The sequence below is a fragment of the Loxodonta africana genome, chromosome 14 (genome assembly GCF_030014295.1).
Source record: "Loxodonta africana isolate mLoxAfr1 chromosome 14, mLoxAfr1.hap2, whole genome shotgun sequence".
NCBI lineage: Eukaryota > Metazoa > Chordata > Mammalia > Proboscidea > Elephantidae > Loxodonta > Loxodonta africana.
The window spans coordinates 49,155,022-49,174,448 of NC_087355.1; the positions used below are offsets into that span (position 1 = coordinate 49,155,022).

At 38.4% G+C, this 19,427-nt stretch overlaps 1 protein-coding gene across 8 annotated transcripts in view; it reads right to left on the bottom strand.

Annotated features, from left to right (window-relative positions):
- Window positions 1–19,427, bottom strand: part of STK3 (serine/threonine kinase 3) — a 303,173-nt gene that overhangs the window by 23,020 nt on the left and 260,726 nt on the right. Inside the window, exon 11 of one of the 8 annotated variants that reach the window (XM_023545904.2) lies at window positions 9,849–18,230. The exons of the other annotated variants lie outside the window; for them this stretch is intronic. Coding sequence (XP_023401672.1) covers window positions 18,117–18,230 — 114 coding nt within the window. The 3' untranslated portion in view covers window positions 9,849–18,116. Of the gene's footprint in view, window positions 1–9,848; window positions 18,231–19,427 lie in introns of those variants that run through there. 8 annotated transcript variants of the gene reach the window in all.

The window sequence follows — 19,427 nt, forward strand, 5'->3', positions numbered from 1 at the left end:
ATTTCCTCCTCTTAAGAGCAGAGAACTGCTTTCCTATTTTTTTTTTTTTTTAAGCACAGTTTTATTTCAAAAGCAGCCCTGGTGGCACAGTGGTTAAGAGCTCGGCTGCTAACCAAAAGGTCGGCAGTTCCAATCCATCAGCTGCTCCTTGGAAACCCTATGAAGCATTTCCACTCTGTCCTATAGGGTCACTATGAGTCAGAACTGCCTGGACGGCAATGAGTTTTTTTTTTTTTTTTAATATATATTTCAAGTTCAAAGAAGGAATTGCCAATAGCACTGCTGGGCCATGGGTGAATGGGAAAGTGCTTATTAGGCTTCAATCTGGCACCCAAGAAAGTAAGCTATTGTAATGATTTAAAATGCCACGGGTGAAGCTACTTAAATGAAAGGATCTGGTCAGTACTTAGCTATTTAAAATTTAATTCTTTGCAGGCACTTACTTTACAGAAAACATTCTTTTATACATAGATTCATATTTCTATAAATATGCACATAATAGTTAACATGTATTGAGTGTTTACTGCTGGCAGACACTGTGCTAAGTGTTATCTCATTTAATAGACAACATTCCAATGAAATAATGCTATTAATATCACCATTTTCCAAAGCTTAAACTTTCAGAGGCACCAAGATAGTTAGCTAATAAAAGGTGTAGCCAGGATTTGAATCCAAAGCAACCTAATTTTGGAGCTGGCACTTAGAAATATTACACTATAAAAACACAGACACATATTTTATCAGCCACAGTACATTCTTCATTTTATGAAAGGAGAGTTTCTTAACATTTTAAAATTCAATTTAGATTAGCACAGAGGCTTGCAGATCAATGATGCTTTAAAAATACACTAAAAACATGCCACTGAGTCTTCATTTACTAGAATGTTCATTCACATACATCTTACAGCAGGGAGAGGAGCTTATCACTGGCAACAAGAGCCTGACATCTAATTATATCTTTTAAACCATAAGACATTTTCAGTACGTTACGATTTACAAGGCATGTCTACATAATTATATCAGATGTACCTCATAACAACTCTGGAATTGTGCAGATAATTCTATAAACAGGCATTATTCTTAATTTAAAGATAAGATTACTGAGGCTAAGAATAATTAACTTCCTTAAGTAACATAATCCCATCAAAATTTAAGATATCCCAAATAATTGAAAGTACAATAAATTAGCCTAGGTCTATAGTCCTTGGTTGGTCAACAGTTAAATGTTAAGCTGCTAACCAGAATGTTAGCCATTCAAACCTACCCAGCAGCTCTGTGGGAGAAAGACCTGGTGATCTGGGTCTGTAAAGATTACAGTCAAGAAAACCCTATGGGGCAGTCCTACTCTTGTCACATGGGATCACCATGAGTCAGAACTGACTCCATGGCACCCAACAATAACAACAACAATAGAGTACTTATCCTCTGTTACAGAGAATATAAAAATTAGAATTTTCAGGATAAACCAAGAGAAAACTTAATTATGCCAGAAAATTTGGTCTTACTTTGTTTCTTTTTTATTTACAGTAAATAATTCATTAGTAATTACTATTTCTGAACAACCAAAAACCCACATACAAAGGCAATAAAAATCGGAAAATAAAAAGCCTTAGAAAAAAGAACGAGAACAGGTATGAATCATAAAAGCCACACTGAGTTGGGAGCAAAACGGCCCAAAAATTAGGAGGTTAAGATTAATGATGACACCAAGTACTAAGCATTTTTATAATTCTTTAATTTTATAAGCTTCCTTTAAAAAATATGTTGCTCTTTTATAACCCCTAGAGATATCTGGGAAGTATAATCACCTTTACATAACAATCAAGAACATTTCAAAGGTACTATGAAAGTAAGCTAATACTTTTGTTTAAAAGAAAACACTGTTTGATTTTAATCACAACACAAAGTCCCAAATTCTTTCTGAAAAAAAAAAAGCAGTGCAGTTTACAAACATTCTTGCTGGGCCCATCCTCCACCTGCCTTGTTATAATGGAGGACTCACGCATGCCTCCCTCTGATCAATGGGTAGAATCCCTGGAAGAGGTCTTTTTAGAAACTTTAACTACATGGTTATCTTCATTCTCTGGTAGATCTTCGAATTCTCTCTACTAAGTCTTTAGCATCAACACTGAAACACTTTCTAATACCTCCTATCTTCAATGAGCAAATCAAGACATATAACCCTGCCTCGACTCCCACCCACTCCTCCAGCTGTCACAATCCTCTCTCTCTTCTCTTGAAAGTACAAGTTCTCAGAAGTGGGGAGAAAGCAGTCTGCACTTCCCCTACTGGTAATCATACTTCATCATCTCATTCCATATTGGCTTCTGCCCCCTTCATACTCATCAAACTGGTCTCGTTAGGCCATCAAAAACAAGTGAATTTTTTTTGTTTCTACATTATTTGACTCTTTCTTTTTTTGAAACGTTCTTTTGGCTCCTATGGCACCATGATCTCTTTTCTCCTAACTTTATGGCCCCTCTTCAGTCTCTTTTATTGGCTGCTGCTTCTCAATTCCTAAATGTTGGAACTCCTTAGGGCTCTCTTGGTTTTTTCATTATATGCTCCATTCCTAGGCGTCTCATCCACATCCTTGGCTTTGAGTATCATCTCTGGTATTTTTGCGTCTGTGTGTCAGATCTGTCTTCTGAGTTCCAGAATTTAACAATTCTACTTAGATGTTTTGAGGCATTGTCATACTTATTCCATATGCCCCATTCCCATGGATACTTTCTAAATCTTTTTACCTTTTCTATTTCAGTAAATGGCTCCTTCTCCATCCACCTAGTTGCTAGTGTTAAGAATCTATTCAAGCGTTACCATGCCCTGTTGATACTGTTGTTGGGTGTCATCCAGTTGATTACAACTCTTAGTGACTCAATGAGACACAACAGAACTGCCCCATAGGGTTTTCTATGCTGTAATCTTTACAGATTACAGAAGCAGATTTACAGAAGCAGGTTGCCAGGTCTTTCTCCAGCAGAGCCATTGCATGGGTTCAAACTGCCAACTTTTCAGCTAGCAGCTGAGTGCTTAACTGCTGCATCACCAGGGCTTCTTTCCTAGTATATCTCAAATCTATCGCTTTCTCATCTCTACTGTCAAGGCCTTCTTATCTTGAGTAGGCTATAACAATAGTCTCCTAACTGGTTTCCTACTTCCAGTCTTGCTCCTTTCCAATCCATTCTCCACATAGCAGCCAGAATTAGTGCTTAAAAATGCACGTTTAGGTCATGTTATGTCACTAAGGGAAACCTTGGTGGCATAGTGGTTAAGTGCTATAGCTGCTAACTAAGAGACTGGCATTTCAAATCCACCAGGCACTCCTTGGAAACTCTATGGGGCAGTTCTACTCTGTCCTATAGGGTCACTGTGAGTCGGAATCGACTCAACGGCAGTGGTTTTTTACGTCTCTAAGATTCATAAACGGCTCTGAGTGGGCCCTAATCCTATGTGACTGGTGTTTTATAAAAGAGAACCGAGACACAAGATCACACACAGGGGGAAAACAGCATGTAAGGATCTGTCCACAAGCCAAGGAACACCAAGAAACACTTGGGGCCACAGAAGCTGAAAGAGACAAAAAAGATCTTCCCTTAGAGCTATCAGAGAGAGTGTAGCCCTGCCACACCCTGAATTTGGACTTTCAGCCTCTAGAACTGAGAGAAAACAAATTCCTGTTCTTAAAGCCACCCACTGTGGAGTTTTGTTATGGCAGCCCTAGGAACCTAAGACATCCCCCTAGTCTAAAAGCTGTCCTAGCCTTGTGAATCTCAAAAAAAATGCTTTCTGGGTCTACAGTTCATCTTTATTTTGTTTAATTTTTAAGTGAAATTTTGTCTCAGCCAAACATTTTAAAGCCTGAGTTCTTAGAAGTCAGCATTTGATTTTTTTTTTTTTTTAAGAGCTGGCTATAAAAGGCAGAAGAGTAGATATACACTAATTTCTAGTTTGTCACTCATCAATAATATGTTAATAAGAGTCATCTTACATTGCAAAAACCACCATGCAAGTTTCTGTTTATCAATTTAATAACAACATCATCACTGAGTCAGAATCGACTCAATGGCAATGAGTTTGGTTTTTTTGGTATGGTATATTTCAAGAGATTCAGAAAAACAATCCAATATTAATCATTAAAGGTATTACTGTGATGCAGTTTCCTAAAATAAGGGTTTATCTGCATATTCATATCCAACAAGTCGCAACGCCTTAATCAGTTTATCAGTTAGCCCCATTCTCAAATCTTGTTAGGAACTGCAGTTCACAGGGTTGACATCTTAATACCAGGTGGAGGCCAGAAAGTATGTGGACTATCAGGCTCATGTGCCAGAAAAGCCTGTGCTTAGGCGCGTGTACTACAGTAGTCAGAAGCACCAAGAACAGGGGCCACAAAAGAAGGCAGAATGTAGAACACCCATCTATATAGAAAACTAGCAGGAGGAAAGACAATAATGGCAGAGATGGCCTATCTTAGCTAACTCCAAAAGCCTTTTAATTTCTGAAGCACAAAGAAAACAATTTTGGAGCTGACTGATGTAGGTCTTTTACTAGATTGTTCTAAAGGTGCTATTTTTTAGGAATCAAAAAATCATATTGCCAGAGACATTAATCCACAATAAGATTAAATACAATTTGTTAAAGAACAGACTCCATCTGATACTACCAAAATGAGGTCTGATCTGAAATAGCCTGAAACACTATGCAATTGAATATTTAAGAATATAAGTAGACGAATCTCTTAAGGGAGTTTCTGAAAGCATCAGCTGACATCAACACTGTGATAAATCTCAGCATCAAGTTTAAAGAACTGAGATAAAACAGTCACTGTGCCTGGTGGACTAAAACTTTGACAATTTTGTAAACAGGGGATTTAATGATGACAATGTTTCTTTTTGCCAAATTTGAAACAAAGAAACATAAAAATGCCAGTTCCTCCCCTAGAATTTCTTGCTCTTGGTACCTATGACCTTCTCAACTCACCCCCTAGGGGCACCATATAAATGGCTCTGATTGAACTAGTACTCAGTCATGACAATCTGTCATGATTAAATATGGTAAACACAGTGGCATGCTGTCCTAGCTCACTTTAAAAGCCTGAGTTTGGACTATCTATGCAGTAGCTACATTTCAAGGCAAAGGTAAATATATTGGGCAGAGAAAACAGTAAGATTTGACTTCTAATCCAACATGGACTTATACGTAAATTAAAAAATTTTATTCAAGCCACTGGGGGAGAAAAGGTGAATGTTCCCTGTGTATTCACATAATAGTGCTTTCTGTTTTTCCAGATTATTTGTTAAAACCAGAGGTAGGGAGGGGAGGTAAGTACACACGGTGGTTTTCCTGCAGAGGTGAGCACAGGGAGCACCTTAGCCCAATGCAGAGAGCTTTACTGCCCCACAAACTCTAATGCGGGGCAGACTGGGGCTTATGCTGGTTAGGTGATGAAAGGTCCAGGGTAATTAGAGGGACTAATCAGAATTGCAAAGGGCACTGACATGAAGTCACTGAAATAGAGCTACACTTTGTATTTACCAGCAGCCTTAAATGGCTACGGATAAGTGTTCTGGCTGTGTGGCCCCTTTGTAACTAGGATTTCATTCCAACAGAAAAGGGGGAAAAATTGAATCCAGGTGGGAACAATGTTGCTTCTAATTTTTTTTTTTTTTAAAGAACTGACAATCATGTTACTGGCAAATAAAAAAGACAAAGGCATGAACAGCTTTAAGCATTGCAATAAAATAAAACTTAACACAAAATCAACATGGCATCTTTTAATGACATGAATAATAAGTAATGAGCAAGTGAGAATTATTTATAATTGATTTCATTTTGAAATAGCCAAAACCAAAATTATTTTTACAGTCAAACCAAGAGTTCCCCAAGTTTGCTAACATGTATAAATTGAATCACTTTTGATAGTTTTCCCTATACTACCATGCATGATTTAATGCTTTTTACACACACATGCACACACACACACCCTCTAAATAGATAAGCGTCTTCATTCCAGCTCCCCTGAATGTGTACTCAATGCCCCTCCGTGCCCGAGCACTAGGCTTCCTGTACTCCTCCTCTGCACAAATCCCACTCATGGACCCTCCCAAGGACGCCATGAGGAGTTCATGCAGCTGCTTCCCATCCCTGCTCTCTATTAGAAAAGGTCACCTTTAGAACTCTGACTGCTGGACAGGCTTGGGAAAGCTGAAATTCTGGGATATAAAGTTGCAGTGGCTGGCCTAGCACAATCATTATGCCAGGGGTTGGCGGGTGGGTGGTGATCCTAGTGAAGGATGGCGGTACAGCGAAGAAAAGGACACAAAGGCTCTAGGGGTCTAGTCCAGGGCTCCTCAACCTTGGCACTATTGACATTTTGAGCTGGATAATTCTTTGTTGTGGAGGGCTGTCCTGTGCCCTGCAGGATGTTTAGCAGCACCCCTGGCTTCTACTCACTAGGTGCTAGTGGCACTCCCCCTGTTGTGACAATCAAAAGTGTCTACAGACATGACCCCTAGAGGGCAAAATCACCCCCAGTTGAGAAACATTGGTTTACTGTGAGGGTCTTGGGCATAAAGAGGTGTTGGAATAAAATGAAAGAGAAGGACCTGATTCAGATCCTTGGGCTATATGTGGAAGAAGCCAGTGGCTCTGGGTCACGTGCTTCTCTCTCTGAATATTACTCAAAGTCTTAACGGTCCAGGGTGGAAGTTTTAGAATGACCATAAAGACAAGGGCACTAGAGGTCAGAGGAAGTGAGAGAACTCAGAAAGAATAATTCCAACCCCAAATGATCTGCCCCTCACTGACAAGGTGCTTCTCACGTGTCTTCTGCAGAGTACTCAAACTTTTCTTCCTTAAGGCTCTGGCTTATAAAGCCCATCAGGAAGACTGAGGTTGAGATTAGGGGAATGAAGGGTAGGGGAGCTGGGAGGTGGAGAAGGATTTACTATAGCTAAGCTAATTTTTTTTTTTTTTAAGCTAACTTAAGGTAGATTAAGCATGCCTTCTGAATAGAAAGCAAAGAACTGAGATCTATGAGCATCATAGTGTAGCTTCTTAGCTAACTTTTTCAGCACAGACGCCTAGGGTTCTCACTGAGGAGACTGGCAGAATCTAGAAAGACCCTTGCTGTTCCCCAGTGTTTCCAAAAGATAAGAGACTTCACATATACAAAAGTAACCTTAGAAAAGCAAAAGGACATTTTCTTTTCTGCCTGGTCATTTATTAAATTGTGTGACTTAGAGGAAGTCATCTGAGTTCTTTATTTCAGTCTCTGAGCCTCTCAAATAAAACAGAAGTATTACAGCTGATTTCATAGGTTGTGAAGATTATATGAGACCACTGATGCTCAAGGGCCCAGCACAAAGGTGGGCACAGCTGGCTCCCTGCCCTTCTGACTCACCTTTTTCTCGTTCCCTTTCAGCTTATATATGTACATCCACATCTGCGTCTGCCCCCACCCACACAGCTTCCCTCCATCTGTTCTTATATACTCCATTTCCCAGCTTCTGTCATCATCTTGCTCTGGGATTTTCCTCTCTCCCTCTGTTCTTGATGAGGTGGCAGTGGTACTTGCTGCTAAATGCATCTAAACCCTTTCATCTCTTGTGACAGAAGAGTGTCAGGGGTAGCAATGGGGAGGATGCAAGAAAAAGGTGACTAGTTGTGAGGATGACAAACTTAATCTTTATCATTGTTTTACCCTTGGCAGCTCTGATTGACTCCACCTGGATGAAGACATGAGGGAATTTCTTCCTGTGTGGTAGAGCTGGCATGTAGTTTAGTAGGACACTTGAGAAGCAGTTAAAGGATAAAGAAGTGTATCAGGAGTTTGGCTTCTGGTATGTCAGAGTAAGCTCCTAAACGACTAGCCCTTTCACAGACAACAGTCTTTAAACTATGGACAAAATACAAAAGCCAACCACTGAAGGCTCTGGAGAGTGAACAAAGGTAGGCAGATTTTGGAGGAGAGAGTTGAAACTTGGAAATAGGGGCCTGCATGGGGTGAGTTGCTCATTACTGTAGTGCTGACCTGAGGGCAGGCTGCAGTCATGGTGTGGTACCAGATGCCTGATGCTTCAATAGAAAACCTGCTTTCTTTCTGTACTGAGGATCCTGATGACCTCCTGGGGCAGCCATGGGCATCAGAAAGTGAGAGGGAGCCAAAAAAAGGGGAGCTCCAGGTTCTATGTACAAGCTCTGCCCAAATCCCTGGCTGAGCCTGAAACATGCCCAGATGGAGCAGACTCAAAAGAGGCTGTGGTTAAAGTAAAAAGAACTAAATTGAGATCTGAGGTGCTGTCCACTGCCAGTTAGATAGTTTCCAATTTGAATCTAACCCAGGTAACTGCCTGAAACAAAATATCAACATTTTTCTGAAGGAATATAATAGAATCCAGAGTCTTCACAAGAAAACCTTTACAATGTAAAAAAAAAAAAGTAATGTAATCCAAAATTACTCGACATTTGAAGCATCAGGAAAATGGCATCCACCCTCAAGGGAAAAGATAATCAACAGAGTCCAATCTTGCTATGACCAGCTATTGGAATTAACAAGGCTTTAAAGCAGCTATAACTAAATTCAATGAGGTTAGGGAAAATATGCTCATAATAAATGAAAAGGTGAGAATCTCAAATGCTAAATAGAAAATATAATAAAAGACTAAACGGAAATTTTAGAAAAAAATTCAATATCTGAAATAAGAGTTCACTGGATAGCCTTATTTAATAAAATGGCAATGACCAAGAAACTCAGCGAACTCAGAGACAGGTCAATGGAAATTATCCACTCTGAAGAAAAGAGTGAGGGGAGAAAAAAAGAACAGAACAGAGTTTCAGGGACCTGTTGAAAACCCCAGTCAATACCCCTTTCCCCCTTTGTCTTGCTAACCACAGCTGGTTTTCAGCAACATTTTTGAGGAAGTCGCAGCAGGTAGTGGCTCCATCCACCGAAGTAACCTGAGTTACACCTTGAAGTGTGCTCAGATTGAAGAAAATCACATCCTTCAACCGACCCCCCAGACCCAATTATCACCGGAAGAGAGGATATTTCCCAGCCCATGATTTCACCCAATTCCATTTTAGAAGGGAGGGGTGCCACTATACGTACATCCGAAGGAAGATGATTCAATACCCGGACCCCCAAATATGGGCATGGGAAGGCTAAGGGCGGAAAGTTCCAGGTACCAAACCCAGACCGCGATGCCACTGGAAACAAAAAGCTCCCCAGCCCCCTCAGACGGGGAGCACATGGCCTCATGGTTACTAAACCCCACGCACTCCTTGTACGCGCAGACAATAAACTTGCTACTTTCTGTTTCCCTTACAATTAGTGTCCGTCTTATTTCACTTGGCTTTAGTAAGACTTGACAAGAGCCCGGGTGGCATTCGGTTACATTGTGAGACAGTATTAAAAGGTCTAACATAGGTATATTTGGAGTTATAAAGGTGGGGAATGCAGAAAAAATATCTTAAGAAATAATAGCCAAAAACTCCCCAACTTTGGTAAAAGACATAAATTTACTGATTTAAGAAGCTCATGAACCCCAAAGAGGACTAAAAGCATCAACCACAAAAATCTATGCCTATGCTTGCTGAAAACCAACGATAATGTCTTGAAAGCAGACAGAGGAAAGTGACACATTACACACAGGGAACAACTGAATCATCACAGACTTCTTTTTAGAAAATATGCAGACCAGAAAACAAGTGGAATAACATTTTAAAAGAGCCGGGGGAAAAAAGCGTATTCACTTTAAAGTCACAGATAGGTTAAAAGTAAAAGGAGGGAAAAAGATACACCATGTAAATGGTAAGCACAAGAAAGCTGGAGTGACCTTATTAATACCAGGAAAAAAAAAAAAAAGAGAAAAAAACAGCCCATTACCTGCCTAACTGCATAATACAACTTCAAAATAAAAACAAAAACCCTTGTCAAGAACAAACAAAAAAGCCTCTTTGACTACACCATTTCAAACTGTGTTGTAAACACTTTGACCAGGATACATTACAATCACTGCAGAGGCCTACAAGAGAGCAATCTAACCTTGGTATGCTTCCTACTACTGTCCCCTCCCCACCACTTCCTCTACAATAAAACCCCCCCAAAATAAGAAATAACCTAAATCAAAGGTTCTTTACTGGGGGAAAGATTCAGACTACGCTCTTGCATCAAAATTGGCTGGGAGAAAGATACACATACATACAATTATATATAAATAAAAGAAATAAGGCAAATGTTAACACTTGTGGGATCTGGGTGGTGAATGTATGAGTGTTCATTGTATTTTTTTCCCTAGCTTTTTGAATGTATAAAAAAATTTCATAGTGAAAGAAGTTCGGGAAAACTTTACTGAAAGAGCTTTATTCAAAATAACCTACTCTGTATTTCCTCCAAATTTTGATATATTCTCGTCCTCTGTGTGTGTGTATGTGTGTGTGTGTGTGTCAGGGTACCAATTACACATTTTGAAAAAGAGCCTCGCATGAGTCTGATACACCTCAACCACTACATAAACACTGTCAGAATTTATTATGTTAAAAAAAATTCTCTCTTGAGATTATGAAGTCTAGGAGTCTTACCCAAGGGTGGTAGCTTTCTTTTCCTTCCTTCTTTCCTCTCTTTCTTTATGCATTTCTACATTTATTCATTCAAAACTTCATTCGATCGTTCATTTATTCATCAAATATTCCCTGAAAACCTACTTTGTTCCAGATGCAGCAGTGAACAAACCAGGCAAAGTCCTAGCCCTCATTCTAGTAAAGGAGAAATGCATGATATGTTGTTGGGTAGTAATACGTGATAAGAAGGCAAAGAAAGCAGAGTTGGAGAATAGTGTCTGGAGAGTGACCTAAATGAGATGTAGGGACATCTGGGAGAACACTCCTGGCAGAGGGCCAGCCAAAGCACAGGCCTCAGGGAGGGAGTAAACTTGCTGTACCTGAGGATAAAGGGGAAGACTAGTGTAGCTGAAGCAAAGTGAGCAAAAAGAATAGTAGGAAATGATGTCAGAGAGATAGGTGGGGGCCAAACATGAATGGTATCAATAGACCAGGGTAAGGATCTCAGAATTTATTTTGTGATGGAAAGATGATGGTGTATTTTGAACAGGGGAGTAACAGATTCTGACCTGCATTTTTTTTTCCTTTGTAGCTTTATATATTTTAATTTATACTTCAAAAACATTATTCTGAGAAGGGTCTGTAGGTTTTACCAGCCTTCCAAACGGATCCATGGGCTTAAGATTCAAAGGTTAAGAACCCCTGACCTGGGGCCACACTGTCTGGCTGGTCAGCTCAATTGGTTAAAAAGCAATGAGGGTCATGTTGTTAGTTGCTGAGGAGTTGATCCTGACTTGTGGCACACCCATGTGTGCAGAGTAGAACTGCTCCATAGGGTTTTCAAGGCTGTGACCTTTTGGAAGAAGATTGTCAGGCCTGTCTTCCAAGGCACCTCTGGGTGGGTACAAACACTGACCTATGTTTTAAACAAATCAATCTGACTCCAGTATAGAGGACAGAATGTAGGGAGGTAAGAATGGAAGCAGACAAAATGGGAGACTAATTGGTTGTTGCCAAATATAATCTATTATGAGAGGAAAATAAAGAAAGAATTTCTTTTAAATATTCCCCTTCACAGGTAGGAAAATAAGTAAAGGTGAGGATTAAATGTTGCACATTTATCAATTAAAAAACAATCAATTACTGAGATTCAATTACCAGCCTCTCTCAACTTGAGTATAGAAGGGAACATTTTCTGGAAAAACTGTTGGCCAGAATACATTTGGGATTGTTAAAATAATGGAAGGAAGTTTTTGTAATCGGTTTCTTCTCTACTTGTCACCTAGTAACCTTCCAGAACTAAAAAAAAAAATTAAAATCATTGAAATGTAACATTTATTTAACTTAAGCTAGTTCCACACATTTCTCACATTTCCCTTGAGCTATCATCAAAGATTAACTTCAAAGGTCATGAGGGAGTTCAAATTCTAAGTTTTTACTGCCTGCCCCATCTTGGCGCTTTAAAATGAAAGTAAACATATACTAATGTCATCTCTAGCTAAGAAGGAAAACACCCTGCAGGTAGATTTTTGTTTGACATGCAAATCTTGCAGATAAAATAATACAGCATTTCTTACAGATCAGTTATATACTTTTAAAACATCATTTTTCCTCAATAAAAATAAACCAGAATACTTTAATCCTAAGAGCAATAAAGGTCAAAGTTATGTGTTCTCAAAACAATTTTTCATATATGGCTGTTTTTTAAAAATGTCCTTTATTAAATTTTAAATAAAAATGACAAGGGACAGTTAAATGTTTTTATAGATCTTGTGAAGAAATTATATAAAGATCAAAAGGAAATACACATATAGAGTACAATTTGTAAATGAGGGCCTAGAATGGGTTAGGTCTCGTTTTCTGGCATTTATGTCACTGCAGCCCTTATGAGATGCCCCTCAAGAGTTATCAAGATTTGTTCAGCAGCAAGTCAAAAATGGTTGCCATTGAGTCAATTCCGATGCACAGTGACCCCATAGAACAGAGCAGAACTGCCCCATAGTGTTTCCAAGGAGCAGCTGGTGGAGTCCAACCACCAATCTTTTGGTTAGCACCCAAGCTCTTAACCACTGAGCCACCACCCGTGAGTCAATGGCCAATCATCAAACCGCACTCCTTTAGAGATCCATGCATGACCTCTAACTGCTTGGTACCTAACTCTCCACATATGTCCAACAGAGAGAAGAATAATTACTAGCCACCTCCCAGCAATTCTGGAAGATTTAATTAGACAGGAGCCAGACTTCCGTGGTGAGTCAATTATTCCCTGGGTGGAAGCTGTATTGAGTCGGAATCGACTCGACGGCGCTGGGTTGGTTACTGGCTTTTATAACCCTAAAGATAAGAGTATTATATAGGCATTACAAATAAACTGTTTTTTAAATTCCCTAAAGTGTTTTTATTAAAGCTTTCAGAATAATATACTCACCTGGTAACAAACAGCCCAATGTTTTTATAAAACATTTTGAGTTTGAGGAAATAAAATCATCTCACAGATTTTGTAATTTGTTTCTCTTTTTTACTGTTAATGACAGAGAGAGAACACCAATCTCTTAGGACTAATTGGCTTAAAGGAAAAGACAGATAAGGAAGGAACTCTCTGACTGAATTCAGACCTATTAAAATGGCTGGTACCATGAACTATACATTTTATTGAGTCAAGTGCAGAGTCCACGAATTTCAAATTTGCCCAAGGCAAGACAGAATGCTGACCTGATAAGAAAAGATATGGATCTGCTGATAAAACATGACTCAACTCTTACAAAGATATGGTCCAATGTTAATTTACATGATCAATATAATACATACAAATAAATGCAGCAACAAACAAATTTGGATTAGTGAAGTCACAGGCTCTTTAAATAGTTCACAAAGGATGGTCATGCTCTCATAAGTTAAAATGGATAAAATTGATTTTCTACACCAGATTAACCACACAGTATTAATCATATAAAATATTTCCCTAAAAATCTTGGCACAAAAATGGGCCAATGTGTTCTGTTGTGGCTATTTCTTTCCAGAGTAAATTTAGATGGGGGAAAAAACTTTAGAAAGCAATCAAATTTCAAAATCAATAAATTCAAATTGTTTTAAGGCAGTAAATATACAGGTCTGCCAAATGCTGCAGGAAATTGATGCACAATCTATCTGGCAGCAGGACCATGTGAAAAAATGTTAAGAACGACCTTAAAATAACCAAGACTCTGAAGTCTCAACAAACCTTGTTTTAGTAAGGCCATTCTCTGGTTTATAAGAGAAAAAAAAAAAAAAGAGAGATAAGAAAGTAAGGGGTGGGGTAGCCAATTTAATTTAGGGTGTGGTGAATTATCTTAGGTATCTGAATTGGTACTTTCATTGGGCCTGGGCTCAGAAGAAATGGTTTACCACAGTCATTCAGAACAGCTGGTAGGTGGCATGAATTTAAATCATCCAATAAAACCTGAGGAGGGGGAGGTGGGAGATGTTTTTAAAACAGGAGGTAAGACAGTCTCAAAAAAAACTAAGACTGTTACCTCTGTTCAGCAAAAATTAATAAGTTTCTTAGTAGATTTTAAAAACTGCTTCCACTGATGCGGCCTTGAACATTAACATACTGAATGAGATGTAGTTTCAAACACATGTGCCACCATGACTTAAAGATTTAATATAGTTCCACTTTATTCTAAATTCCAATTTTTCAAAAGAATCAAGAAACGGTTAAAAAAAAAAATAATAATTTCATTCCGACAAAAGTTGCGGGGTGAGGCAGAAGGGGAGAATGCCAAACTTTATCACTAAAAATAGTTCGTGTGATACCAAAGTATCACTGTTAACACTTTGAGCAGAAGCACTTATATTATTATTGTTCACTTAAAAATTAAGTGTACCGAAGTATACAAGAGTAGTATACATTTAATGAAAAAAAATTCAAACACCACCAACATAAAATTATATTAAAAATCCATCCCTGACTTTCTTCCCCTGCCTTCCAGCCACGCGACTCACCAGAAAAACTATTGTGTTTTGTTGTAGCACTTCTAGACTTTCCCCATCCCAACTCTCTCTCTCATACACACACACACACAACATTCTCTCATATAGACACATAAATCTTTTTTACAAAAATGAAACCATTTTTTCTGTCCGACAACTTGTTTTTATTTTATGGGAGTGTATTATCATGGACATTCTTCCATATCTTTACATACAAATCTACTTCTTTGCATTTAATGAGGATATATGTAAATTATATATTTAACTGCTAAATTCTTGCATTCATTCCACAAACCTTTACTGAATGTCTACTATAGTTCAGGTATAGTGCTAGGCTGGGTATAATAATTGCCAAAGCAACTAAAAACAAACCAACTGTAGATGTTCCAAATACAGATGGGGTGGGAGTTAGGGAAACTTTCCTAGATGAGTTGCACCTAATATAAGTGCAACTTTTAATTAAATATGACCTATTTAAAGGGCAAATAGGAGTTAGCTATGTAAAGAAGTGAGTGAATAGCTCACATTAAATTAAAACATAATTATGCAAGTTTATGGACTTTTTACAGCAATATGTGTACTTTCAATATGAGTGAACTATTCTACCATATAAAATTCCTAAGTTTTAACGAAAATAGAACTAGACTTTCAATAGTGTAATTAATAATGCTTAGTCTAGAAAAATATTTTATATAATGGAAAACACAGTAAACTTTTCAAGACCCTTTTATGAGAAAAAACTATATGAAAACATACGATATTGTCTAGATAGGTCAAGTCCACACACATATTTCTTTGACAACACATGATTCAACAAAAGAAGAATAAAATACAGCCCCTATCTGGCTGGGGAAACAGATTCATAAACAACCCGAAGTTACAATAATATAACGTGATCAGTGCTATACTAAAATCAAACACAGGAACACAGAGGAGTGAGTTCGTGTAAAGGTACTAAGGCTTGTGTAATGGCAATAAGGGGATTCAAAATGTCATGTAAGTGACATCTGAATCAGGCTACTCACAAATTTGAGGCATTTTATTTTCACCTTCAGTTACCAGGGTCTCCACTTTACCACTTTGTTCTCCACTTTACCACGTAAACTACAGTACACAGTATCTACGACACCGCATGCCGTTTGAATTTTAGAGGGTGAAACGAGAGTCAAGAGAAAGTGGTAGGAAAAAAGGTGGGGTAGGGGAGGAAAAGCAGGGGGAAGAAAGAGTCAAAGAAAATGAATGAATTTTAGGCAAATGTCTTCTCAGGAAACAATACTTGAAGGAAAGCCAGACTATATTTAGATTCCTGGTGTGAAACCATGACAAGGCAGCAAAACTCAAACCAAAGAATCTAATGACTTTCAGGTGGCTGCTGAGCAGATTTTTTTCAGGAGGTGAAGCTGAGCTGAGGTGGCTACTGTCAGTGTCAGTGCCCTGTCTCAAGAAGTTTTAATTTAACTTCAAGCAACAAAAACAGCATCAAATATATAGACTTGCATGGACTGTCTGCATGCATTTGTCTACTGAGGTGAGAGCAAAAATAACTCCTTTCTCGATAAAGCGAGGGGGAAAAAAAACATGGTTTCAAAAGGTTTATTTTTTTAAACTTTTCATGCATCAAGTAATTTTATCTAATTTATTCAACAAATATTTAGTATTGAATGTCTACTCCAGGTAAGACACAGTCAAGGATACAAGAGTGAGTAAGATACAGATCTTGGCACCAAGAAGTTCAGAGTCTCATAAATAAAGTCACAACAATGTAGAAAGTAACCAATTCAGTGTGAAGTAAGGATAAAATGCTACACCGCATGAAGAAGGGGGAGATTAGTTTGAGCTGGATGTGGCACCGGCCTTAGGACAGACAAGACTACGCTGTATTATTCATTTGACAAAACATTTGCAGAGCATATAGAACGCATCAGGCACTCACCTAAATGCAACGAGTTTGAGGTGATTTAGTGCAACGCTTTCACTTAGTTCACTAGGAAAATGAAGCCCAGAGACTTAAAAAGCTAATTCAAGGCAGACCAGCACATCAGAGGCAGAAGTGAGATTAGAACTGATACCTGCAGACTGTTAAGTCCAGTACTTTCTACTACTTCACTGTCTCCTCCAAAACCCTCAGTCTAAATTTTTTGTGATAGGAAATCATTATTTCAAAAAGCACCTCATTTCATTTCTGAATTAGGTCTACTTGGCTGTAATATACCTCCTCTGATATTTAGTTAAAATCTGCCTTTATTTTGACCACTGGCTCCCTCTGAAGAGAGCGACACAAAACAAATCTAATCCTATATCCATATGACCATTCTTCACATATATGAAGACAGTCCTCATACTCCCACTAATTTTCCCCATATACGGCATGGAATGGCACACTCTATTAGCGTATCACCATGGTTGGGGAACAGGCACTGGAAATAGACTTGAATTTGAATCCCAGCTTCAACAGTCACTAGGTACGTGATTTTGAGCAAAGGTACTTAATTCATATCATCTGTGTGCCCATCCTGAAAATGGAGATCGTTACGTCTTTCATGCCTCCCACTGAACGTCACAGCCATATACCAGAATTGGTACAACTTTTGGTATAACTGTTAGAATTCTAGAATTTCTCTATAAACATTACGGCACTGAATCATTTGAGGAGAAAAGCTGCAAAAGTTGGGAAAGATGGCAGTGTCTGTCTGTCTCCCTTCTCTCCCTCTCTGATACAGACCAGTCAACGAGTGACAGCTCTGAAATATTTAAGAAAAATTAGGTAGCTATCATGGCTTCACCAGATGACCTATGTAGATAAAGCCGCTGGCACCCACAGTGTAGTAGTTTTATTGAGATAAAATACTGAAAAAATTTCCTCAACATATAAGACACAAATATGCTTTCATTCTTAGAAAGATCGTCAAGGGTAGGATTTAGATAGTTTTGTAACTTGTGCAGGGCCTTTAGTACATTAAAGACAGAAAATGGCACAAAAACTGTTCCCTCTGTGTTCATGAGTTCTCCTAAAACAATGCTGTACGAAGCTGTGTTTCCTAGTTACTTGAGTGGGGTGGGGAGGGAGTGGGAAGGGAGAAGAGAAGATTTAGAATTGATTCTTTTCCTGCTTCCAAATGTTATAAGCCAGCTGGTAATGTTTAGTAGCAATAACCTCATCTGCTAGGCACTGCAACTAATTTCCCATATTTGGGTAGGAAAAATGCATCAGTCTCAAAGAATGACATTCCGACAGAGAATTTAGTGACTGACACTAAAGGTAGATACGCAGCTCTGGGTGAGGAAGTACTCAAGGAAGGCCTCATACCTAGATGACCTACACACAGACTGGACATACAATTTGTGGAAGCAGAGAAAGACTGGGCCAGTGTCCTCAAAATAAGGCCAAAACTAAGAAATGGAAGATGAAAATCGAGAGAGGTAGTGTAGCAGAGACCAATCGCCAACCCCAATATTTACTCTACCTTTCTTCCACAGTAATAACATTTTTAGCTTGGCGCATGACCATTCAGAATGACGACCGCATTGCCCAGTCTTTCCGGCAACTAGGTGCAGCCACGCGACTCAGTTCTTGGTCAGTATTACACGGCAGCTTCAGGCTGGGGCATGCCCTTTGTCACTTGTCGTCCCTTTCTCCATTCTGCTGCCTGGAATGCAGATGCCTCCACCTTGACCATGGCAGTGAAAGCAGCACCCTACGGTTGACGGGTGGTGAGATGGAAAGAGTGGGTCTCTAGACATATAAATTGTTCTCAATTTTTCTTATAAACAAAACTGCCAAAAATACTCCTAAAACTATCTTTTGCACACATGTTATTTTCTTAGATTGCATTTCTAGATGTGGGTAAGAGGATATGAAAACATTCTAAAGCTTTGATACATAATAAGGCCAAGCTGTTCTTTTGAAACTTACAATTTACATGTGCTGCCCTACTCCCTTCCCAGCCCAATGGTATTTATATAAGTTGTGCCTGGACCATCATCAACACCTTGCCAATTTATTGGTGAACAATAATATCGCCTTGTTTTAATATCCTTATTAACTTTTTTGTTTTAATATGTTCATTGGTCCTTTGTATTTCTTTTTAAATGAAATATCTATTTGTTAAGTTTGTCAAGTATTTTTACACTGAGAAGTTAATCTTTTTATCGTTAATTTGTAAGGCTATTTTTACATTAAGGGTATGGGCATCATGTGTAGGAGCCCTAGTGGTGTAGTGGTTAAAGTGCTTGGCTGCTAACCAAAAGGTCGGTGGTTCAAACCCACCAGCTGCTCCGTGGGAGGACTATGTGGTGGTCTATTCCTGTAAAGATTTATAGCCTTGGAAACCCAACAGGGCAGAGTTCTTCTCAGTCCTATAGGGTTGCTACGAGTTGAAATCAACTTGATGGCAGTGGGTTTTATTTTGGAGGAGGCTATCATGTTATAAATACTTCATAATTCATTTGCCTTCAATTCAATTGATCATTTTGATTTTGTTCAGAAACTTATTAAAATATTTTGTCAAATAAAACCATATTTAAAAATGGTTTCTGTCCTATCTTTTACCTTATATTTAAAAAGTCTTTCCCCCATCAAGATTATATACATATTCACCAACATATTTTCTATTAATACTTTAATCCACATGGAATTTATTTTTCCCACAATTTTAACTACTTGTACCAATACCAGGTTCAACAAATTGAGTAAGAGATATTATTAAACATCTCTTTTCCTAAAAATTAAACATTCCTTTTATTACATTCTGATTTCTTGAATTAATACTAGACTATTTTATTATTGTGGCTTTAGAAAATGTTTTACTACCCACGTATACAAGTAATTCACTTTTTTTTTTTTTTTTGCAAAAGTCTGTTTGGTTTTATTCCTCCAACTGAACTTCACTGTT